Source organism: Stegodyphus dumicola, chromosome 11 (genome assembly GCF_044657685.1).
Source record: "Stegodyphus dumicola isolate Sdum_Otavi_A_Nest chromosome 11, ASM4465768v1".
NCBI classification, from domain to species: domain Eukaryota; kingdom Metazoa; phylum Arthropoda; class Arachnida; order Araneae; family Eresidae; genus Stegodyphus; species Stegodyphus dumicola.
Window position 1 is genome coordinate 92,307,022 of NC_140778.1, and position 26,416 is coordinate 92,333,437.

The 26,416-nt window shown below is 35.9% G+C and overlaps 1 protein-coding gene across 2 annotated transcripts in view; it reads left to right on the plus strand.

The window, feature by feature from the left end:
- Positions 1 to 26,416, plus strand: part of LOC118200636 (protein fem-1 homolog A-like) — a 59,319-nt gene that overhangs the window by 9,734 nt on the left and 23,169 nt on the right. For both annotated transcript variants that reach the window (XM_035372599.2, XM_085826996.1), the window contains exon 2: positions 14,090 to 14,239. In XM_035372599.2, coding sequence (XP_035228490.1) covers positions 14,090 to 14,239 — 150 coding nt within the window. The remainder of the gene's footprint in view (positions 1 to 14,089; positions 14,240 to 26,416) is intronic.

The window sequence follows — 26,416 nt, forward strand, 5'->3', positions numbered from 1 at the left end:
AAATACTTTAATTTACATACTTTACCTTCTCCAGTCAGTTTTTCATAGACAGGTGGAGAAGTCATATATATATCCACGTTTCACTGTACAATTATGCTGTTTTTACATCATAAAATTTAACAGTCAAATTAAGTTTAGCTGAAAGTGCAAGCAATAATCTAAAACATTCAGTGTTAACAACTGGAGAATATGATTCGGTATAATCCTTACTTCAAAGAGAAGAGTTTCCTTCCTTCAAAGTATACATCCATTTATCTTTTACTAATTTTGTTTTTTCAGACCTCTCTACCTTTTCCCACATTTCGTGTTTATGCAATGAATCTAATTCCTTTTCCATTGCCAATTTTCTAGTCATACCAGTTTGCACTAAATTTTGCTTCTGAAAAAACATCCGGAACATTACTGATTTGACGACAGTTGTTTTGATTTGAACCTCTGGGATCGTATCGTCTTAATGGTATTTTATTTCCATTTTTATTATTTTTTTCATAGCTATCAGATGTTTGGATTTTATTCCCCTCCCTAGCATCACCCCCGCTACAACGTCTCATGTCGGTGATTTCGAAATTCGATGAGTCAACCTATTCGCTTGCTTGAGTATTTTCCGTTACAACCAGTTCGAGGAGAAGTTTTTTTCACTCTTTATTTTTTTAATTTAATTTGTTTTCCTTCCACGAAATTCCATTTAATTTTCCAATATGCCAAGTTTCTAAGGTTTAATTTTTCCCATATGATTTCTGTCTGTTAAGGATTCGTTAAATTTAACCGATCGTTCTTCAATTAATTTATTACTTGCTGTATGATAAACGCGATATTCTTTTCTTTCTCTAGCATATTAAAATTATCCCTCTTTCTCCTGGTATGTCAAATTTGTCAAATTTTCGGAATGTGAAAGTATGCCACACATCCAAATTTTTTTAGATTTCCAAATTTTTAATTTTGGTTTAGTCGAAATTACCGAGTCAAGTTCATTCAGTGATAAGGCAGCTTTAATTTTCAATGCCCAAATAAAATAGTTCTCTCAAGTTAATTCGGGAACGCACTTCTTCATTTCTGTCTTTCACCGAGACAATTTCGATTTCTACTTGATATTTTACACCCAATTCTTCTTGATATAACCATGGACCTGCTACCATTTGTTGTTCAGAGGCCCATACTTAAAGTAAAAAGTCCATCGATTTAGGACAACACCCTTTATTTAAACAAATAACTAATAAAAACAGCACACAGCAAATCATATGGCCCATCACGCAGCATACAGTATATCACCATCTCCGTACCCTCGAATGACAAATGTGTCGGGAGAAAAGACAGCTGCGCCACCATAATTAATACGTATGCGCATAAAAACGTTCGCTCACCTTTACCAACAGGTAAATTTTAATTTAAACTAGCAATAGTCTCTTATTGCTTAAATTAAATTTATTTTCCCTGTGTATTCTAAAAATAGTAATCTTTTCTGCACTTCGTCATTTCGAGACTAATCCATGTCATATGACTCTTATTTAACAGTGGTGATATAAATGGAATAGCGAATAATAGTTTTACAGGAGTATTAATCATCCAAACAAATGCATTGAGAACCAAAAGATGTCATCCTGTACACAACTGCACTTGCTTTCTTCACTTTGGCATAGCGACGCAGCTGCTTTCTACTGTCTTCTTGCTGCAAAGCTATGAAAAATGTAAACAGTTTTCGAAATAGGCACGAATAGTATGCCAAGTTGTTTGTGGCCGCAACATGTTTACTGAAATAAAAATGAAGATTTACTATGCCGAGGCTGCCACATTTATAGTTCATTATGGATCAACATTCTATGCAATCAAAATTATTGCTGTTAATTACGGCTCATTTACGAAATGCAACATCTTCAACATGTACTCTATCAATGTTTCTACATTATCCACCTAACTTTACATCATTACATACACATTATTAATACATGAGGTCATATTCTGACGTTGAAGAAAGCACGCGATTGCGCGTGTTATCAATGTATGCCGAAAATGTTTCGTTAATATCACCATTTTAAATAAAAGGCTGATGTTGGCAATCCCCTTTGATAGGTTAGGATCAAGGAGGAAGATTTCGAAGTTTTCCTCCGCTATCGGGGAATGAAACCTTACCAACAAGCGGCGTCCATGTTTGTAATGTCAAAACATTGCAATACGGCAGTGAAACGTACGTGTTTCTAAGTCTGTTTCTAAGTCAGGATTCGTACGGTTCCTTAAGAGTCCTTAGGTTTTTGGGAATCGATTGTTGGTCCTTAATATCGGCCAAAATCGGCAGAAGATCCTTAATTTTAATCGTCTGAAATTTCTGTCTGTTGTTTCGATTGCCATTTTGAGCGTGTGCCTACATCAGGCCTTTCAGGTTTGTTCTGAAAACAGCAGCGGTGACAGCAGTCAGTCTTTTGTTGTGAATCACGCTGGTTTTGATTTTACTTCTCATTTTAACCTACGCCGCTTGACATAAGGAAAAAGTATGTGAACTGTTAGTAAAACGAAACTGTTAGTAAACTAAAAAACTAACTGTTAGTGAAACGAAAGTAAAATGTCATTTATCTTCTTTCAAACGTGTCCAACTAATACAAGTGTAAAATATTTAATGCTATTTGATAAATTTCATAAAGTTTATTTATGTTTAATTTAAATGTGTTAATTAATTTATGTATGCAGCCTACTTACGGATCTATTTTATTTTTAGGATGGTATTACAAAAGTGAAATTCAGGCGTAGATAATAGTTTTAATTGAAGTTATTCAGTTCCCATTTGCTCATAGGTTCTTAATTTTTTGTCATTAATGGTCCTTAAAAGTACTTAATTTCCATGTTCAGAAATGTGTACGAACCCTGGCAACCAAAGATGTATAATTTAATAGGCCATATAAGGAAGTTATATGGTATACATATCATATTTTTATTTCAATCAATCAGATTAAAAGAAAAAATGTATTTTTAAGAACTGCATCTATTGCTTTCAAATCGTTAGTTAATTGATAACGGGTAGTAAAATATTCTTACGTTTTTCCCAATGGAACAGACTAGAATGAAAAGTGAACCGATAAAAAATCGTGCTTCGAAACTAATAGCCTATACCCTTTTTTAATATATTTATTTATTTTGAAGCGAATCTGTGTTATGTCGCAGAAAACAATTGTGTATTTCATCAGGGCCGGCGCTAGCAGTTTCGCCGCCCCGGGTAAAGAGGTAAAGTGCCGCCTGTTTATAGCAAAAATGAAAAGAGATAGCCTAAGCCCTTCCCACACTTAATGGTAAAATAAAACGTGAGCAAAAAGAAAAAAAAAATGCTATCAATAATGTTGAAGTTTTGATTAGCAATAAATATTAATTTATTATTTTATGTTTTTGGCACTAAATTAAAATTAGGGTTGCACAGGGAAGGAAAAAAAAAAAAAAAAAAAAAAGTCATTTCTAGCGTATAATTATAAAATACAGATATTAAAAAAATACTAAAACAAATTTTAGAACCACTAAATATTAAAACTTAATTACGTATTAAAATACATTTAAACCGAGAGTTAAAAGGGTTTTTTTCTTACTTTTTATAATTTCTTCAGCCAATTTATATTTAAAGGCTATTGTTGTCAAGCCGTTTAGCCGATCCTCGGTAGTTGTGGAGCATAAAAAATTTTTAATTAATTTTAATTTGGAGAAACTCCTTTCTCCACTTATCACATTGGGAGAGTAAGCAATATCCTTAAAACTATACCGAGATTTGGAGCACAATCCAGGTTCGATATGAATTTTAAAATCTCGGTTGGACTTTCTTTTTTATTTAGCAAAGCCAAAACCGCTACTATCTCGTCTGCCAGGTCCAGCGCGTTTATATCTGATGAATTCCCATCAGTTAACACTGTTTCTAGATCTTTACAATACTTTAGTACGTCGTTTTGAGAAGTATCTTTTGAATCATAAATATTGTATAAAACTTGGAATTAGTTGCTGTGGGTACTGATCAAATCAAACCTGGATTCATGTGTATTGATAGCTTTATCTAATGTGAAAATGTCTATCTAATGTCTTTATCTAATGTGTATCTAATGTGGCTGGGTGAGTTCAAAATTAGGCGGCATGTCAATTTCGTCGGCGAGTTCCCAGCATCCCAAAGCATTTCATTTTAAGGGCTAAGATCCTTGAAAAAATCTTTACAATTTTTCAAGAGCTCCATAGCAGATGGTAAATCATAGTATTTTGTCTACAAGAGCTTACTTATTGATACAATTTAAGTTTTTGTACCAAATTACAATGCAGCATAAGAAATTGTTTAACATAACTTAATAGTCCAAAAGCCTCAACTCTTATAGAGTTGTCAATCTCCAAACTATTACAAACAGCAAGTAAGGCATATCCCTCCTAACTGATACGTTAGTGGTTTTAATGCATCTATTCGGCTTTCCCAACGAGTATCCATTAGAGGTTTCAAAGTAAGTCAGTGAACATATTTTATTATTAATAATAATAATGATAATATGGTCCATCGAAAAGTTGATGAAGGAAAAAATATATTTTTTGGACTATATTAAAAAAATTGGCGGCTTCGAAGGATGCTTTTGCCATGTCATGTTGGCCCCATTATCGAAAACCTGTCCCCTCATATCCTGGAAATTCAATCCCAATGTTTCAAGTCTTTTAAGTATTAGAGTTGAAAGTTCATAGCCAGTCCACCTTTCAACCGGAAAAAAGCCTAAAAAGCTTTCATTAATTTTAATGGAAACCTCCTTGGGATTGGATTTGTTAATTGATATCTACCTAAGACTGTCATTTGCTCTATCATGCTGATATCAGGAGTACAATCTAAAATTATTGAATAATATTTAGCTTTTTTAATCTCACTAATAATATGAGGTGTTATATTTTCACCTAAAAGAATAATTAATTCATTTTGAATTTCTTTTCCGAGATAGTGCACTTTAACTTCCTCTTTTTTAAGCACTCTGCGGAGATGCTCTTCTATTACTGGATCAAACTGAGCAAGTGATTGAATAATTTATAAAAAATTATCCTTACCGAAATCGTAAAGTTTGTCACTTGCACCTCGGAGGGCTAAACAATTTTGAGCAAGCAATTTTATTGTTGCAACAATTCGTAGAAGCACCTCGTACCAATGATTTATTTCTGTGGTAATGAGTCTTTGTGAGTGATTGTCAATAGTTTCAGAGTACTGCATTCTTTAACTTAATTAAATCCGAGACTTTGGATATGTTTTTTTAGAGATTTCATGTTGATTTAAAGTCTCCGCGAAGTGCTTCCAATCTTTAAAACCTCCAATAGAAAGGGAACTTAAAATAGAAACAAAATGTTTGCAGCAAAAGCAATAAACGCAGTCTTTTGTTATTGAATAAACTAACCAGTTACGGCATAACTTTTTCGCCATTTTTCATATTTCTCAAATAATGAAGAGCGCTAAATCTTCGGCCGTTATCATTACACGGAAAACTATTCTTTAATGTTTGAGGTAGTCCTTCTTTTAACAAAAAATATATTTCTGCTTCTGATAAGCTAGTTGACTAGGAACCCAGATCTGAATTTATTATTGTACCAAATGTCTCTTCTTTAGATCTGAACTCGTTCTATAGATATCCATGAACTCGTTCTTTAGATATCCCTGGAGCTTAGGTTCAGTAAACGTTCCTGGAGCTTAGGTTCAGTAAACGTTCCTGGAGTTGGTTCAATAGATGTCCCTACAGTTGGTTTAGAAGACGTTCCTAGAGTTGGTTCAGTGGACGTCCCCGGAGTTGGTTCAGTGGAGGTTCTTGGAGTAGGTTTCAGTGGACGTCCCTGGAGTAGATTGAATTTCGTCGCCCGTAAACCACATACATTTGAAAGCAGCATATCTTTAGAATTTCCGCACTGGAGATAAATCTGTTATTTTCCGTACAGTGCTCCCTCTGAACTCGTTGAGTTTGTTAATCAAAAATTCGTTAAAGTTTTACAAAATAGGAAATAGGTTAAAACAAATTCGAAATTCGGCCGTCCAGATGCCCATGTTCGGGTGGAGGATTACATTATTCAGAATTTGATGGCTCTAGATACTGTCGTTTTTGTCACAGTGGGAGAAACATGCATGTATTCATGCAGATTCTTCATTATTTCATTTCTTTACATATAATACAGGGCGATAATATTTGGTAACAACAATTTGAAAGGAGACACGGACATTTATAGTAAAACAGCGCAAAATGCCGCTTCGAAACTAACAGCCTTTTTAGGCTACCGCCCATTTGGGCTAATAAATTAAATTAACAGTAAGTAAATAATAATAAAAAAAACTTATGCAGAAATAAAAATAAATTAAAAAAATAATCACTAAAATGCAATCAAAATTAATTATTACTGTTAAATACAATTTTAATATTAGAATTAAATGTTTAAAAATTTTTAAGGAGTCAAAAGGGTTTATCACTATGATGTATTATGAAATATAATTGAAATAAAATTTCTTTATAGAAATTGTGCTATAATACTCATCTATAATTTAAAAAAAGCAGCACAATTTAGAATTAAAAAAAACTTTCAAAAATTCATTTTTAAATATTTTAGTATTTTTTACTTATTTACACGAATAAAAAGCATAAAAATTGCAAGAGAAAATTGCTTGTTTGAAATTTTCTATTAGTTCAGATTTAAAATATTATTTTTTAAAAGAAGTAGTTACAAATTTTCTTACAAGCATAGGAGAAGCTAAAAAAATATCCAGCCCTGAAAGCATGCAATAGCTTTATAACTATTTGGAACGTTAATTATGCTTGATAAATATGCTAAATTTTTAAAAATGAATCTCAATTTCAAAAATAAAAATATGGAGAAATTCTAAGTTGTGAAGTGAGGCGCTACAATCATCTTTTTCTTGACAATTAATTATACACGCTGCAATAGGCAACCACTGTTAAATTTCTGCAAACGTACCCCTCCGGATGTGATCACGGTGACAGACGAGAACGCCTCAGACGAAGGAGAAAAACCCATCTGGGTTAGTTTATTTCTTATAAGGTTCATGTCCTTTTCATGCCTAACTTAACAGACTTCCAGCCTGTTTTTGAATTTCAACTTGCTTTTCGACTCTTTTTCTTTTATACTGAGCACCCGATAATCTTCTACGTCCATCAGAAATTCTAAAAACAAAAACAATTAAATTTCAGAAAATGTTCCGATAAAAAAATCATTGTGTTTTATTTAAACGAAACAGAGGCGTTTTCGAGAATGTTTGGAATGTTTTAAGGCGATATTTTGTTGGCGTTTCGGAATTAATCAAATCTTTATAAGAGCTTCAAGGTTTGAACCATTGACTAGAAAGACTATTTTTTTAATACTATACCCTAAATCAGCGCTGTCCAACTTATCATAGCCCGCAGGCCGTATTTTCTCCACCAAACATTTCGGGGCCAAGAAGGTTGATAAATGAAAAGTCAGTTTATGTTAATTAAAAAAATATTTTATTTATACTAAAAACAAAACTTTAAAATATTCGTAATATATTGTACAGTTGCGCGCCTCCAACCTGCACACAACAAAGTGGTGACTGCTGAAACTGGAAATTAGACAGAATCCTGCGAAGGGTTTAAGTCCCTTTTTACTCAACTTAAGAAATTACAATTGCGTGCTCTTGACGCTCACAAACTACGCCGACCCGGCGGTAAAATAAAAATAAGAACCTGAAAAGAAATAATAACAAGATTCTAACTACGAGGCTCTCTAAACGTAACTAACCTCACCGCGTTTTACAATACCGCTGCTAATTCAGCAAACTTTGAATATCACGTTGAACGATTAACAATTGGCCGAGACAAGCACACAGGCCGAAACGCGTGGTTCTTCAACTTCTGGCTAACTACCTCCGCGTTCGTGAAGTAAGAACAGTACATCTCGAACTTGTTTCCTTTCTATTTTAACTCAGAATACTTCCGCTGATAATTTGAATCCTTGCGCGTTCTACTAACATTTACATACTCTGGCATTGGCAGTTCCAGGGGAAAGTAAGGCTTGACAGAAAAGATAGTTTAAACTTAAAATAAATGTTAATTAAAATAAATATAAACCCTACAATATTAATGAGAACATTGTGGCCGTAATTGTTTAGCAACAATATCTTTTATGTCCACATCAATATTTGTTGTGGCAAGTCTAATATATCTAAAAGAGTGGAATCTCTCAAACTGTTTCTATATTTTGACTTCATATATTTCATATCGCAGTATGCACACTCGCAGATATATGTACTTTCGAATATTGATACAATTTGAAGTACAAAAATCTCTCAATTTTGGATATTTCTCTTTATCTAAAAATTTGAGTATTTCTATTCCAGTTACTCCACGAGATGTAAAAAATGGGTCAGCCTGCAGGTCACATAGTTCTATTTGATATTTAAGATCAACGGAGTTGATATCAATATTAATTGTATCACAAAATAAATCAATAGACGGTTCCAGATCATCAAAATTGAGAAAATCTTCCATTGAAATTGTAATTAGCATATTCAATTTTGGTAGAAATGCTCTAAAATTCGCTTCTATATTACATTCCTTCATTTATTCATAGATCTCTTTGCAAGATTCAAAATGAAATAAATTATTTTGCTCCAAATTAAACCTTAACAATTTTAATTTGTTTCTAAATCCAGTAACATATTTATAAAGGCAACACACATTTTGATCTTGCCTTTGCAAGGATTTATTCAAAATATTTAAATAATTTGTAATGTCCGTTAGGAAAGTAAGTGAATAAATAAAATTTTTATCAACTAAATTTGCTGTCAAATTTTCATCGACGGCAATTTCTGTGAGAAAAAGATGAACTTCGTTTCGAAGTGTAAAGAATCTCCTCAAGCACTTTCCAGCACTTAACCAACGAACGTTACTATGTAAAAGCAGATCTTCGTACTCAGTTTCCCATTCATCCAAAAATGTTTTAAATTTTCGATGTGTAATTAGTAATTTTGCAAACGTTGCCCATTACGTCTTTTAGTTGTAGAGATAAACCACATAATGCCTCTTGATGGATAATACAGTGTGACATATGACATGTTATTCCTTTTTACTTCCTCGTACGAAGTAAAAAGGAAGTATTGTAATCGCGAAAAGTTTCAGGCAGCATATTTCAACGAAAATAACCATTTTGACCGCTATCGAATGCAATTTAACATTGTTTTTGCATGATATCTGTACGTAAGGACAGAATAAAAGACTCGCTTCCTCCAAAAAAATTAAAAAACTGCTTTAAAATTAATTCTGAAGATAATTTTTCGTGACGTCTGTACGTACGTGCGTACGTACGTACGTATCTCGCATAACTCAACGAGTAGCCTCAGAACGTTGAAATTTTGTATATAGGACTGCTATAACATGTAGATGTGCACCTCGTATTTTGGTTGCAATCGGCCGCACCAAACGTATATAAATATATTTATATATATATCCACTCTGTTACCCGGCTCAGTGATCTCAGTTTCTTTACTCGTATATGTTTGTAAATTGTACTACATTTTCTTGCTTTAAAAATGATTGAATTATGTTGTTTTTATCTTCCGGTTAAGGTTTATATGCCTTTAGTAAATCTGTATGCAATATTTTTAGAATTATCAACAATTTTAAGTTGTTTAAGTGCTGCTAAGCCTTTTTTTTTTATGGCGTCCATTGATTGTTTACATTTGAAATAGCAGACTAATGGATTTGTTGCCAATCTTGAGAAACTTAGCTTCGCAACAACAAAGATAACGCCTTCATTTATTATTGCCAATTAAATCATGCTTAATCCTTTCTGGAATTTTTTCGAGGAAATAAGTGCTTAAGATTTACTGCGTAATTTTTAATATAGATATTTTGAGATTTTATGTATTTTTGCCTTCTCGCGAAGTGAGAACTGAATTAATGGAATGAGAAATACTCAATCATCTGTGAAAAACTGTTTCTTTTTTGTTTTGTTTGCTTAATTTCTTTTATACATCATTCTAGCTTTATTATAGTATTTGAATAGAACATGTGGCAACGATTAGATAATTCTATTTTTTAAATGATGTAAATTTTGTGCATTATGAGTTATAATATGAACGAAATATAATACTGTTAAGTGAATCTAGCGCCAGAGTGTCGCTATGGTAAACAAATACTAGAGTGAATTTTAAAGAATGCATTTATTCTATTGTGGTTTATGCGCTGTCGGCGAAGTAGATTAATTCAATCCAATAAGTTTAAATGAAGTGCAAGAAAAAATGCGTATAATTTAATATTCCGTACAAGGAAGTCATATGGTGTACACATCAAATTTTTTCCTTTTATAGTCGCAGGTAAAAGCTTGTCAAAGCTTGTCAGGACTGAATTTTTGCGCCCGCCCGCGTTTTCATACATGTTTCGACAAATTAAGACACACGGTAAAAAAATCTATGACAGCATTTTGTATGTGTGTCCATTTATTTAAATTATAATAAAAAGAATGATTTTGTTAAAAGAATGATTTTTGCTATTTTAAAGTGTGACTTTATTATGCTTGTGAGCGGTTTCCTTGAATTTGAAATATTTTGACATTTAAAATATTTAAAAGTTCGTAAACATAAATATATTATTAATACATATACGGTGGTGGCCAAAATTGTGGACACTTTTAGAAATTTTTATGTTTTTGAACTTTGTATGCTTATAGAAAATGTTATATTTCGCAAAATGCAAGCTTGTATATATCATTTTAAAGAGAATTTATTACCGAATTCAATACAAAACACAAAATTTAATTATTTGCAATACAAAAAAAAGTTATATGTACTTTAATATAAATAAAAAACCTAGTTATGAAGTGGTTCGTAATGTCTAGCTTTCCTGCCCAATCACTGTTCTTGTTCTGAGAACCAATCAAATGTTAGTAACTGCCAGTAGAAGTTGACATCATGTTTACCCTTGAAACAATTCATTATTTTGCTTTGTTCTGTAGAAGGAGGACCTGTTTCTTATACACTGCAATTACAAATAGGAATTTTTGTAAAAATTTTTAATATTTAGTCAAGAAGCAATGATATGAAATAAAAGAGTAGATTGGACACCTAGAAAGAGATGTAATATTATTGTGTTACGAGGAAGGGGTCTTTCCTATGCTGAAATTGCAAGACAGGTGGGTGGTTCAGTGACTACATTTAGAGCCCGAAATTTTTGTTTACGATATCAGGAGACAAATTCATTAAAAAACAAAGAAGGAAAAGGCCGAAAAAGGTACACCACATCTATTGATGACAGAAGAATAAGACTATGTCTTCAAGATAGAAAAATGTCATCAGCGGCCATCAGAAGTGATCTGAATGATGCTGGTGTTTCTGTCAGTTCAAGAACAATCAGGAGAATATTAACAGATGTTGGACTGAGAGGTAGAATTCCACGAAAAAAGCCTTATCTTAATTTTCAGCAACGGAAAAAAAAAAAAAAAAAAAAAAAAGACTACAGTGGGCAAAGGAACACATTAATTGGACAGATGATCAGTGGTCACAAGTTATATGGAGTGATGAAACTAAGATATCGTTATTCGGTAGTGATGGGCGAAAATATGTAAGACGTAGAATAGGAGAAGAGCTGCATCCTGACTGCATTCAAGCAACTGTGAAGAACCCAGTTAATGTTATGATTTGGTCATGCATGACAGCAGATGGTATTGGTCGCCTTCATGTCATCGATGGGACACTGAATGCCAGAAAATACATTGACACTATTCTAGAACTAAACCTTCTACCTTCCATCAGAGATCTCTTTCCCAACAATGCTTCGTTTATTTTTAAGCAGGATTCTGCTCCATGCTTACGGCCAAAATATCGAAAGGGTGGTTTCGTACAGAGAGCATTAAATTGTTGTCATGGCCAGGAAAGAGTCCTGACCTCAATCCTATCGAAAATTTGTGGCACCGTTTGAAAACTCTTGTCCGAATGAGCCACCCATCAAATAAAAGGGAACTAATTGAGGCTATAATTGTTTCCTGGCATCATGTAATAACGAAAGAAAAGCTTAAAACTCTTGTCAGCTCATGAAACGTCGATGTGAAGCTGTAATTAAAAATAAAGGTTACCCTACTAAGTACTGATAACTCACTGCAATCATCACTATCTAATGTATATCGATAACTATTATCGTTTAAAATTTTTTGTATTGCAAATAATTGAATTTTGTGTTTTGTATTGATTTCAGTAATAAATTCTCTTTAAAATGATAGTTTGCATTTTGTGAAACGTAACGTTTTCTATAAGTATACAAAGTTCAAAAACATAAAAATTCTGAAAAGTGTCCACAATTTTGGTCACCACTGTATATATGGGCTTTTGGTTTGACACAGCTAGACATATCGCAAGACGAATTCTAAGCATCACAGCACTGGGTGAATAGCTTCCTTCAGCGATATGAATTCACTTTCGGACACTTGGTACATATGCCTGGTCGAGTGACCAGTGGTGCGAAGCTACCATCCGTATGATTATTTTGACTGAATGCCTTTAAATCCCACCTAATCACTGCGATATCGGCTGTGCCTTTGCGCGTCGTTGAGATATTTTAGCCGGAGTATACATCTGCCGCGGACGCGTCAGACTACTCTGGCAACGAGTCCTGTTCGACTCGGAGCAATCAAGAGGCCGTTGAGACTACGTGGTTCTAAGCAGATCGACATTCACTTTTTTGTTCAGATTTGTTCAGATCGACATTCACGTTTTTGGTTCAGACTGGAAGAAACTGAAGTGACTGAACATGCATTTCAATTCATGTGTTTCGTCGATGGCATCGACATCTGTAAGTACCAACTGTCCAATGTCATTGCTATGGATGAAACTACCGTGTTTATGAATCAAGGTTTGAGACTACCATTGATCAGAGGGGGTGCCTCTGCAATATACATTCCATTATAGTGCTATTTTTAAGACAGAGAGGAGAAGTCCCCAAATTAAATGAAAAAAGAAAAGAGTTTATAGCCAATTAAAGTTAGAAGTTTGCTTTCGTATTTTTAATCCTGGCTCGGTGAGCTCATTTTTTTATTCTTATGTGTCAGTAGATTGTTTGCTTCAAAAGTGATTGAATTGTGTTGTTCATATGCCCGAGTTAAGATTTTTATGCCTTTAGTTAATCTCCATGCAATAGTTGTCGAATTATCAACAATTTAAAACTGGTGCTAGGTCTAATGAGGCCGCCGCTTGTTTACATATGAAACTCTTATTAGAACAGTGAATTAAGTCCGTTGCACCAACTTCAATGTCACTTTGCCGAAGGGACCAGAAGTTAACTTTCAGTTTTGTGCGCCGAAAATTTTGTCTTCCTGCCCGCTGGCCGAATTGCTTGTTTTTATGTAGAAACTAATTGTTTTAACTGCATTTCGCATTTTATGTATTTTACAAAATTTAATGAAGATGTTTTGAGTTTTTATGTATTTTTACCTTATCGCTAAACGAGAACTGAATTCGTCGAATTAGAAATGTATCTAATGAAATTCAAGAAAATGAGTTTAAACGAAGCACAGCAAAAAAAAGTGTGTAATAGGCCATACAAGGAAGTTATGTGCTGTATCAGGTATTTTTATTACTGATTTAATTGGCAAATAAATGTGCAAAATTTAATAATTCGTGTACTGTGTAAATTCATCAACTCGCTTCATTAACGATTTAATTGACAAGTAAATGTGCAATATTAAAAATCAGTAATCAGTTAAATCAGTAGCTAATTAAATCAGTTGTTTAATTTGACCATTCAGTTATTCATAAAACTATTGCATGTTATGACCTAAAACCATAGAACGTAACATTCTGATTCAATTATTTATTTCTGTTTCGATCTTACTTTCATTACTTTTCCATCAATGCTGTGAGTAAAATTTATCCATTTAATTAAAATTAAATGCATTATATCCTGTAAACTACAGAATTGTTGTTTATAAATGAGAAACGCTATCTTCTAAAAACCTTTCATGCATTTTACTTTTACGATTTCTAATTATTATATGTAGATGACCCATCTTAAATTGTTTTTATTAGATGTATTAATTTTGTTCATAAAACTGTAATATTGATTATATGAATTTGACAAGTGACGGTTATCTTTTATCACTGATTATGCAGGTCTACTTACGTACTGGATCTAAGACAAGAATCAAGAGGTTAGTGTCCTGCTATACCAACGGATCCACACCTCTACTGGTGTCGTGTTTCTTTGGCCATTTAGATGTAGTTTTATTTCTTTTGCATAAGTGCCATGCAGATCCGGAACAGGTAATTTTTTAATATAGTTCCTTCTCGGATATTCCGTACGATAAGTGATGAATAATAAATCGTTAATGTATAGTATATGAACATAAAGCGTATTTACATATCGCCTAAAATAGTTACCGTGGAAAAGAAAAATATATGATGAATAAAGGAATAGTCATAAAAATATATAATGAATGAATAATGATAGAAAATATGTAATGAATATATAAAGAAAAAATATTTATATTTTTATTAGACATTTCATGATTTATATGCGTTTTTTATTTAAATTAATCAGATTAAAAAGTGCCGCCCAACTGAAATAGTGGCCAGTGACTGACTGCCATATCGAAGGGCTCGGGTTCAAATCTCGGAGAAGGCATTATAAATGTATAGTGTCTGTGCGGCATGAGGGCCGAAAATCCTCTCTAGAGGGTGGTGGTAGGGGAAAAGAGATTGGGAGACACTCGGACCCGTCCTCCTGGTCCTGGTGTGCTTTTCTAGGTATTTTAACTGTGCATGTTATGTGTATTAACGTATATCGCGATTTACAAGTATTTAGTAAATTGTATATGTTTTGTATTTTAATTGCTTATTGTTAACTAGAAGCGCGTATTGAGATTATATTGCAACTTTACGTGCACATATTTTATATAGCAGGTGTACTGTATTTTGTTGAAGCATATTAAATAATGTATATTGTGTACAAGTATTTCTGTACAGCATAAGAGTGAGGTTTTATGTATCAACAAGTATTTAGTAGTATATGGTATGTGTATATTGCAAGTATACTGCGAACCGTGTATGTAGTATATTATATTTGCTTTGTATAATAATTCCATATTGTTAACTAAAATCGCACAACGAACGAAAATTGCATTTGTACGTACATATACTATATGTAAATAATGTTTTATTTTTTAATTGAAAACTGTATATTGTATAGGTTTTATGCATCAGGCAAGTATTTAACTGTATATGTTGTGTGTATATTGTATGCGTATATTGCACATACATTGCAAATTGCAAGAATTTAGTATATTGTATGTGTTCTGTGTACTTTAATTGTATATTGTTAACCAGAAGCTCATATTGAACGCACATTGCAATGTACGTGCATCTATGGTATATAGCAGTTGTACTGTATTCTATGGAAGTGCATTGTATTTATTGTATATTGTATACATGTCACACATTAAGCTATGTGGTACATTGTATATTGTACCACATAGCGTTAATCTTTCAAAATTACATGGAAACCAATAACTAGAAATGTCAAGGCAAACATTGATTGTATCATATTAAAAATCTAAAAGCTTTCTTAAAGTAATTAAATTTGATAATTAATCGAACGCAAAAACGATTAATTACTGGGAGGAAGGCATGGGGGATTGCTTGAGTCTAGGTAAATAAATAATGCTTGTAGTGAATTGCAAACGTAGTAAAACGACTGTCGTAGTGACACTTGTAAGAATCGTAGTGACTTGTAAACTCTGAATTAGAACTTACTGTCATCATGTTAACTAGCACTGGCTTTACAATATCAGATTCAATTCTGATTGTAAATTGTCATCAATAATAACCTCAATCCCCCTTCGATTAAAATCTTTTTAATTAATTTACAACTTTTAAAATGAATTAGTCGATGCATTATATGCAAGATGTCATAGTTTCTCCCTCTAACTGGGCAACAAATGACCACTGAAATAAATACATTCATCTGTCGACTCTTCCCCTGTTGGTTAGTATGTAGGTTTTTCACTGAGCAGGCATTACGACCGATGCTATTCGCACCACCAGTGCGATTAGCCGCTTAAGCTATTCTCACCAACATTAATCACGCATGCGCATTGAGTTGTCAGATCCGTCTATAGAACCCAATCGAAAGGAACGGATTCTACGCACGCGAACGGTTCTAGTGAACCTTTTTTTTTAAAAAAAAAAGGCGGGTTTTTACCTTGGCGTAGTTTATCATTTTTTAAACGTTGGCGACTTTCAAAAGTTTACAAAGGGAAATGAGTTCCTTTTTTTTATAAAAAGAAGGAACACATTTCCTTTTATTAAAGTATATATTAAAAAAGGCAGATTTTTATGTTCGCAATGTTTATCCTTTTTCTGAACTGTTTGAATAGTTTAAATGACTGATTTGGGGTGTACAAAATTTTGTTTACATTTTTTGTACTTCTTAGAATACATTTAGCTTTAAAGATGTGTTTTGCGCAATCAAGACTTTAATTCATTCCTCTTTGAAAAATTTCGTCCGATAAAAGATACTAAAAATTAGTCAGAGGATTTCTGTGTAGAAAATTTAGACATGAAATAAGTTAAAAGCGATTATATCAACTATTAAATTAATTATTCTGTATGCCTGCTTATTTTTTTTTATGGAAATACTTGGCATTTTCAGAACACAAAAAGTGCTTCAATGAACTTTGAAATATTAGTACAAACACATTAATCAATTAAATTGAAATAAATAATGGGATGTAATTTAAAAGATAGAAATAATTTAATGTAAGAGATTTTGATTTAAAAATTGGCACACACAAATGATTTATCATATTTTGTATGGTTTTATTTCATAAATAACTTTGATTTTGAAATATGGCATTTGAACCTGTGTGGATTGAAACCTGTGTGGATACTAAAAAAGTGATGAATATATAAGAATATTATCATTTTCAGTAAGTTTTCTTATTGAATAATAAATTCTGATAGTCCTATGCTATAAGAATAGGGTCTAAGTTTGCATAAAAATTCCTCTTTTAAATAAAAGAATTTAAGTAATTTCTGTAGCCTTTTTGTCAATACACTAAAGATTTTTTAACTAATTACTCGTCCTCGCTTGCAATTAGAACCATCATTAAATCCCTATTTTATCTAATCATTTCCTGAACATTATCATGTATATAGATTGACCTCGTCTTTGTAATTGATAATTAGTACTTGCAAATTATTCTCTTGCTGGTGAACTATTAACAACCCTTTCTATTGCTGAATTAGGGTTAACAACCTTCGCTCTCACTACCGCCTGCCTTACGGAAATCGGCGTAAAACCAAACCAAAGAATATGTATATACATACATACTTTCTTTGATTTCTCTTTGCTAGGTACTTTTCCGTTTTGCCGGCGCAAGCGATAAAGTCGCCAATAATGGTACAACCGATGCCAAACGGAATATTCTCGCTGGTAACCTTTTAAGCCTCATTTTCAAAACAAGTCGCAGCTTTTTCTTATCAGATTGATTGTTTCTTTCAATACTGGCATATAATTACATAGAATTTTTATCAGATAGTTCAGTTTTATGTCTAAGGCCATTTTCGGTAATTAAGTCAACCAGGATGCAATCACAGCGCTTAACCCGAAGCCGAAAATATAGAAAAGGTAAAGTCAAGTGTTAAATTCATCAATTCTAACGAGAATGCATTAGCAAAGTAAAGCACTGCAGTTTTACATAATTTCTGAGTAAGCTATTCGTACGAATTGAAATATTTCTTGCATTTAAACTTGTGTTCTAAATTAAGATTTAACTTGAAATTAATGTAGATAATTACTGAGAGCATTAGATTTTTGTAGAGTAGTTTACGTGAGATGAGATCGCTTGGTGTCACGTGATATAAACCGACGAATCCGGATGTTGAACCATGAAGCATAGTAAATTCTTAAATTAATGTCTTTTTACAAATTTATTGTCTTTATTTATTGGCTTTTTATAAAATTTTAAGCGATATTAAAATGTTTATGCCTTCGAAAAAGGAATTCTTAGAACTAACATTTTTTTAATATTTTTTATGTGTATACTGTATGTTGTCGCCAATAAAGTCTGCTTGGCGAGATTTGCGCCGGCGAAACGGAAAACTACCCTTTGCTACATTCTTTGGTAAAACGGTGGTACCTGGGCTGATTGTGCGCATGCGCGAACGTAGGTGGTGTGAATAGCCTGTTAGCTATTCGCACCGTCGGTGCGATTACCCACTGCGCAGGCATTACTCCGTTTGGTTTTTCGCTAAGGTCGGAAGCCTCCTCAGTGGCGTTATGAGGTGCTAAAACGTCAAAGAAGAAATGTTTTGTCAGAGAACGTTTCTTCTTAACCACGTGTTCCTCAGTTTCTGCACACATGGCGGAGGGGGAATTCTCGCCGCCAGGTTCCGTCGCCAAATCCCTTAACGAATTTTCCCTCCACTTTCCAGCAACCTTTCCTTCTTTGGCTATTCTTCAGAATTCAGGGGGGGGAGGAGAACAACTTCGTTTTGTCATCTGCATGGTGCCAAGACTTTTGCCAAGGACAGACGCAGTCTTGCTTCCTCACTGGGGGAACGGTGTAAACACCAGAGTAGCTGGGCCAAAGAATATGTAATGTTAAAGAAGGAAAACTTATCCGCAGCAGGAGTCTTTCCGAACGTAGAGAAAAACAGCTGCGCATGCGCGAAATATCTGTTGCCAAAGCTCGAAGCGGCGTCGAAGTTCGAAGGTGACGTTTATCAAGAGTTCATAAAAGAAATATCGTTTTAAATTTCTTTAAATTTTAAAGAAAAAGAAAATATTTTTCCGCTCAAGTAAATTAATTAATGGATTAATTATTTCGAGGAAAGAAAGTACGTAAATCCGATTATAAATTATCGCGAAACGTCAAAGAAGAAACGTTTTGTCAGAGATCGTTTCTTCTTAACACGTGTTCCTCAATTTCCTGTACACATGGCGGAGAGGGAAATTCTCTGCGGCAGGTTCCGTCGCCAAATCCCTTCGCGAATTTCCCCTCCTCTTTTTAGCGGCGTAATAGCAAACTGTTTTACATTACGCATATGGAATCTTTCTTTACATAGACGTTCTTTGGCTGGGCCTACGGAGCTAAGAATATCTAAGGAATATTCTCCTTAGAGAATACATTAATCCATTGGTACATATTCTTTATGAATATCTAAGTATGGCTTGCTGTTCAGGGATTGTTCTGCCTGGGACGTGTAAACTTTGGGAAGGAGGGCAATGTTATGAGTTTTATATATAGATAAATAATTTTACTGAAATTATATATGAAATTGTGCTTCTTTTGCATAATGCACTATGAAAATCTGAAGGACGAAGCTTGCCGGAAAAGTAAGAATATAGGGGCCTTATTTAATATTGATTAAATGGCTATCTCGTTAATTTGGCCGCCAAGCTGGCAATGGTTTTGGCGAAAACATTTTGTCGTAAAACTTGTGACATTTTGGCTTGATCCCTGTTACTGTAAAGTAGGTATTGTAATTGAATAATTGTAAATTATTTCATGTGTAACTGGAAGTGTATCCGGCGTCATATACCTTGCAGTAATTTTGAGAAGTAGAAGGTACTCGAAATATTGCGATGGCAGGGTGAAAACTGTATAAGGACGGAGAGAGCATCCGTTCTCCGTTGTTGTGATTTGTTTATTCAAAGAAGGTCTTCGAAGTATTGAAAGCTTTCGCTTTCTACAAGCACATTTCTTGTGTTTAACGTAAAAAGTAGTTTGAAGTGTAATTACAAATTGTATACTGTGTGAACACCTGTAAGAGTATTTCTATGCAAAGTTCCAGAACTCTGAAGTGTTTAGATAAAACAAATTTTATCAACCACATCAGACCTGAGCGCAATCAATCTATTACGAACCCATAATAACGCAACAGTATAATTTTATGAATGTAAAATTAATTTTTAAGTTATACTTTAAAATAATTATATTTGTGCTGACATTTTATTATAAATGTATTTCAGTGTGAATAATGAGTGCAAATATTTCAGATGCACTAAAAATCACTTCTGCTAATACAGTCAAAAGTCGTTAATTCGGACACCCATAATCCGGACCTCAAAGCTAAAATCTTTCTGCGCATGCGCTGCGTTGACGCATGCGCATAGGCGTTTTACGCGTGCGCGCAAGACATTTACGACTGCGCATATGTGTCTGCGCAAGCGCAGAATACGTTTTCGCGTGCGCGTTTAATGTATAACGGACGGTATAAGCTAAAATTATCTAATTATCTATTTCAGTTAATGTTGATGATTGCGTTGTTCCTTAATCTTCGAATTTGATCCGGCTTATTATTTTTTGCAGACTGTAGGAGCAATTTTATAAAAGTAAGCAGGAACTTTTGATTATGTCAAATAGAATTTCCGATGCTGGAGCTCCCAAAGGATCTAGAAAACGAAAGCATGTTTCGATGTCCATCAAACAAAAAACGAATTGCTACAAAAAATGGATAAAGGCATATCCTTTGTTTATCAAACCGTTCCGATATCTGTTTATCAATTTCACGCTGCTCTGCGCGGGGGGGGGACGTCGTGGCCCGCAATGAACTTCTGCTGAATGAAAACAAGCCTTATTATTCTATGATAAACTTACCAGTAGTTATCGAATTATTTAGCTTGATAACTGCAGACTCCATGCGTTATCCAAATTGTCTGCTTGAAATTCTAGTCATTTCAAACATAATATTATTCACGATGATTTCTGCTTACGCAGTGTTTTGAAATTTTCTCTTTTACCAAGGAGTGCTTTATTTTTATTAGTGTTGAACGTCCACGTTGACGAAGCACAGTCCGCTGGTTTCTCAAAGTGCCACGCTCTTGTATTAACGCAATGAAATTAATAATGGTCTTTCTCTCCGCACTCACAAAAAGGAGTACGCCTGAAGTCAGAATTTGTAGAGGTATACTAGGAATGGCCCATGACCTGTCAAGAATTGTATTAGGCTAGCACGGTGAGTCTCGATTTCCATGTTAGATAACTTTTGGCAATAAGCGACATGACTATCGTCGTACTTCTGCCTCTGACTATTTGCTTTGCCAATTTTGTAGCAAGCTTGTCAAAGTGGTTCTTTTAATATGGGACCAAGGAAGTTTAGTTGGTTGTCCAATCCTAGTTTCCTCTTCCATTCAAATGTTACAGTACCATTTTCCGGTCTATAGAAAGCGCTGCCAGTGCCATTCTCAGCTTTGGAGCCATATGTATAAAGGTTATTTTTGTTCCTTTGAATTATTCGTCGTTAATGTTGGTACAGTTGGAGAGATTAAAAGCAACTGGATTAAAGTTATTGCAGATGCCTTGCTCTTCATAAATAAAGTGTTGATAACTGCGACACCACTGTGCTGATGGTTGACTCAGCCTGGTCGCCCTTGGGTTGGTTGGTTGGTTGGTAACGGAGGACGGGGACGCCTGGTGTCTAACAGAGGTAAACAGGCATGTGTCCCGCGCCCTCCACTAACCAGGAACAACTCCTTGGGGCTTCAAGAGGCCGCCTCGGGAGCTTTTTAGGATGTTAACAAGAGCATTTACATGGCCATACAAGGGCAGATTGCATTCGTTTTACCGTTTTGACATTTGTTGTTGCAATTTGCTATGGTAATTTTGCACATTCACAATAAAATTCAAATAAAAATACAAATTAAATATACAGATACAAAAATACAGTTACAAAATAATAGGATTAAAATACAGTCTCATAGGAAAAAAATAAAAATAAAATAAAATAAAATAAATAAAAATAAAAAATTAAGTATTATGCATATACAGAAGAGGAAATGTTAAATACATTTGATTGTACATTATTTGAAATGTGTCTGTAATAGGGACTTATGTAAGTTTTAGGAGTAGACTTATGTGTCTGAGAATGTGGAACTGCATGCTGACTTAGTGTATCATGCCTTGAGAGTTTTGGTTAATGAGGAGAGCACAAATCTTGGCCCATTCTCTTGAGCTTGTTAACAACTTTGCAAATTGTATTTACTGCCGGTTTGTGCTTTATAAGGAAGCGGTGATAAGCTTCACTATTGTTGATGGGAAGAGGGAGGTGATTTCCTGCTGTCAGATGGCATTCAAAAACATAGTGGTCTGGGGAGCCTTTCGCTCCGCAGGCGCATATGTCCGTGGTTGTTATGCCACGTCTATTGAAGTAGGTCGGGAATGGGCCGTGTCCCGTAATATAAGCCGTAAGAGGAGCTATTGCAATGTTGCGTTCAGTGCTGCTTTCGGGAGGTAGCTGTATGTACGTCTTCCAGTTGTGCAGTGAGTCCAGTCTTCCTGCCAAAGATTTAGGCCTTCACCCCGTAATAGCCCTTTGAGGTAGGAAGGAGGGGCTGGGATTGTGATTTTTTCAGCTTCTGGATCAGTGGCTGCTTGCTTGGCCAGGCTATCAGCTGCTTCATTCCCCTCATTTTCTGCATGTGCCTTGATCCATGTTAAGGAGAGATGTTTCTGCGGGTTGCGCTGTAAAAGTTGTTGTAATTTGATGATCAAGGGCGAGGTGTGGTTATGATTATCTAGTGCTAGAATCGTTGACATACTGTCAGTGAAAATTTCGTTCTATATTATTATTGAAAATGTAATCTACCGCGGTTATAATTGCTTGCACCTCCGCCTGGAACACACTTTTGTTTAAGTCAAGGCGTCCTTTCCATACATGGATGATTCTTCCTTTGTCATAGTGAGCAAAGGCGTCCTTTCCATACATGGATGATTCTTCCTTTGTCATAGTGAGCAAAGGCGTCCTTTCCATACATGGATGATTCTTCCTTTGTCATAGTGAGCAAAGGCGTCCTTTCCATACATGGATGATTCTTCCTTTGTCATAGTGAGCAAAGGCGTCCTTTCCATACATGGATGATTCTTCCTTTGTCATAGTGAGCAAAGGCGTCCTTTCCATACATGGATGATTCTTCCTTTGTCATAGTGAGCAAAGGCGTCCTTTCCATACATGGATGATTCTTCCTTTGTCATAGTGAGCAAAGGCGTCCTTTCCATACATGGATGATTCTTCCTTTGTCATAGTGAGCAAAGGCGTCCTTTCCATACATGGATGATTCTTCCTTTGTCATAGTGAGCAAAGGCGTCCTTTCCATACATGGATGGTTCTTCCTTTGTCATAGTGTGCAAAGGCGCTGCCTACTCCGTCTTCCTGCTTAGAGCCGTCGGTGTATATTTGCGTATCCCTTGAAACTCGCGTCATTGACAGTGGCTGTATCAGTGAGATGTTAATTCTTATTTCTGTGCCTTTACGTGCAGGATGAGTGTGAAGAGTGTTACCTGGGCTTTGAAATTGCAGAGGGCTGTATGTTATGTTGTCAAATGTTGCATCTTTGCGGAGGTATATGAGGGTGGTGTAGACTGCCTCTTGTTCTGCCCGTATGTGGAGTGGAATGAGCCCGGCAAGGACTGTCGCTGAGCTGGTGGCTGTGGTGCGGTACGCTTTACAGAGATTCAGGGCGAATGGTCGTTGAAGAGATGTAAGATGTTTTATCTTTCGTCCTCCCATCGGTTGGGCCCATACGGCAGCAGCATACAAGACTATTTTTTCAGCTACCGCATGGTAGAGGATCTTCTGAATATGATGATTCTGACCCCAGTTTTTACCTTGGAAGGCGCGCGCCTTTCTGGCTATAGCTGATGTTTTGTTCTTTAGTTCTTGGATGTGAGGGATCCAGGTTAGTTTTTTATCCCAGATTACACCTAGGTATTTTAGCGTTTGGACAATCTTTATGTTGGCTCCTTGTAGTTTGATGCAGAGGCGGCGCGTTGGATTCGTGCCTGCTTTGGGTATTATTATTGCTGATGACTTTGCGGTAGAGATTGTAAGCTTTAAGTTGCTGCAGATATTGGCGAGGAGGGAGCAGACTTCAATGCCGTTTTTCTCGAGCTCCGCACGAGTGCGACCTTTGACAAGAAGAGCTGCGTCGTCTGCGTAGGCGATGACACTTGTATGTCGTGGCCAGTTTGCATCCAGTACAGCGTTGAATGTTAAATTCCAGAGAATCGGTCCAGCACAAGAGCCTTGGGGACATCCTCTTTCTTGCACTTTGAAGGTAGCGTCGTTGTTGATGGCTATGAGAAGACTACGATTCTCTAGATAACTACTAAAAACGCTGAAGAGGTTGGATGGACACTGCGTCTCGGAGGGCCTGTCTTATCGCTGGCCACCAGAGTGTGTCAAACGCACTCTGGAGGTCAATGGATATGAAAGCTGTATGGAAACCTGTGGTGCTATTGCGTTGAATTGTTTCACGAATTTTGCAGAGGGCATGCGTAGTGGACAGACCAGTGCGAAAGCCATACTGCCTGTGGCTGAGATGATTGTTGCTATGGAGATGATATTTTAGTCTGTTAACAATTAATTTCTCGTAAATTTTGCCCAGGGTTGGCAAAAGGCATATCGGGCGAAAAGAGCGCGGGTCTCGCGGGCTTTTATTCTTTTTCAGGAATAGGACTTGTCCTTTCTTGAATGCCTGCGGGAATATTTGGTTGTCAAACAATTGGTTAAAGAATTTGTAGAAGAAGGAGGGGCGTGCTTTGTAGGCAACTTTGATGATGCTATAGTCCAGGCCGTCCGGACCGGGGGCCTTTTTCAGGGGTAGGTGTCGGAAAATTTGCTTGACTTCCTTGTCACTAAATAGTATATCATGTGGAGTCGGTGGGATGGTGGTATTCATGCGAACAATTTTCTGTGCTGGCGTATCTTCCTCCGCGTTGTCTGTGGGGAAGACTTCGTTGAGGATTGTAGTGGCTGTATTTTGTACTGGATTGTTGTTTCTTGTATTTGGTGGCTGCATGAAGATTTGAGCTGGCTGATATATTTTACTTGAGGCTAGCTTGTGGAGGATTCCATACGGTCTGCTGTTTTCGGTGCAAAATTTCCTCCAACTGGTAATTTTGGCCGCTAGTATGTTGTTTTTGTAAAGAGCGCGCTCTTTGCGGAATGTCGCCAATAGTTGGATTTTCCTGTCTTTATTGGTGGTGGAACGTATGCGGCGTCTGATAGCTTTGCATTTTTGCCGTTGTTGTCTGAGCTCTTTCGTCCACCACTTAACTCCTTGTATTTTCTTCGCTGCGCGTGTGGGGAGTAGTTCACTACAGGCTGCTTTAAGGTTTTCAAGTAGTCGGTCTGTGAAAATCTCCATGCCTTCTGGACTGTTGTGAAGCGCAAGGTTGTCTTCCTCATTATTACTTAAGATGCGTGTGAAGGAGCGACTGAGGGGGCGGATCTTGTTGCCTGGAAGCCTGTATCTACGTAGGACTGTGATTTTCGTGTCACAGTTTATGAGAAAGTGAAGGTATTTGTGATCAGAGCAGCTCTCATCATCGACCACAGTCCAGTCCTGCACTAGGTTTGCGATGCTGCTTGAACAGAGGGTAAGATCTGGCCAGCCCACATGATAGGTATTATGAAATGTAGGTGGGGAATCGGGTGTATTTAATAGATGAATGTTATTGGCTGCTAGAAAGTCCTCAAGCTCCTGTCCCTTCGTCGTAGTATCTGCATATCCCCATATGGTGTTATGCGCATTAAAATCACCACTAAGAAGCAGAGGGGTTGAAGGGCAGCGTTGTATGGTGTCAAGAATGTATGAGGTGGTGCCAGTGATACTGTCCGTTGGGGAAGAGTAAATTGAAGCTATTATGTACTGTGCGTTATTGAATGCTAGTAAGATGGCAACGAAGTCTCGTTCTTGCTTGATGACTAGTGGAGACCAGGATGGGTTGGTGCATGCTATTGCGGCTCTGGGGGATTGTTCGTTAGTTTCCGCTTTACGCTGATAGACTTTCCACGATATGGGAAGGCTTGCTACTTGACCCTCTCTACAATAAGGTTCCTGTATCAGGAGTAGATCTGCATCGTGGGATGTTGCATGAGTGACTGCTTGAGATGTAGCTGCTGCGCTCTTTGTAGATTAATCTGGACGCATTTTATGGGGCTAAATGTTAATTTTAATTGGTTGTTGTGGTCTGTAGGCATAGATTGATGGATGTCCGTAGTGCTATTAGGTGGGACAGGAGATGTCATAGGCGGGGGGGGGTGCAGGATATTTTGTTATTACTTCTGTAGTTATAGTCTGCACAGTTGATGCAGGTGGCCATCCCGGATTTGCAGTTCTTGACGTTGTGGCTTCCGGAGCAGTACGCACAGTAGACTTTGTTCTTGCAGTCTTGCTGCGTGTGCCCCAATTCCTGGCACTGGAAGCATCGTCTGGTGTTGAAGAATTCAGCAATTCGGTGCACTCTCCAGCCAAGATACAATCTGGTGTATTGCATGATGCGGTGGAAGGCTGATGGCTGACATTCCAGCACCCATTTGACGCCATTTTCTTTATCTTTTAGCCTATATAAGACTTTTGTAGTGCTGCTGGTAAGGTTGTATCCAGAGCCTAGTGCCCGTTCAGTGTCCTCCTTGGTGACGTCTAGTTTTACGTCG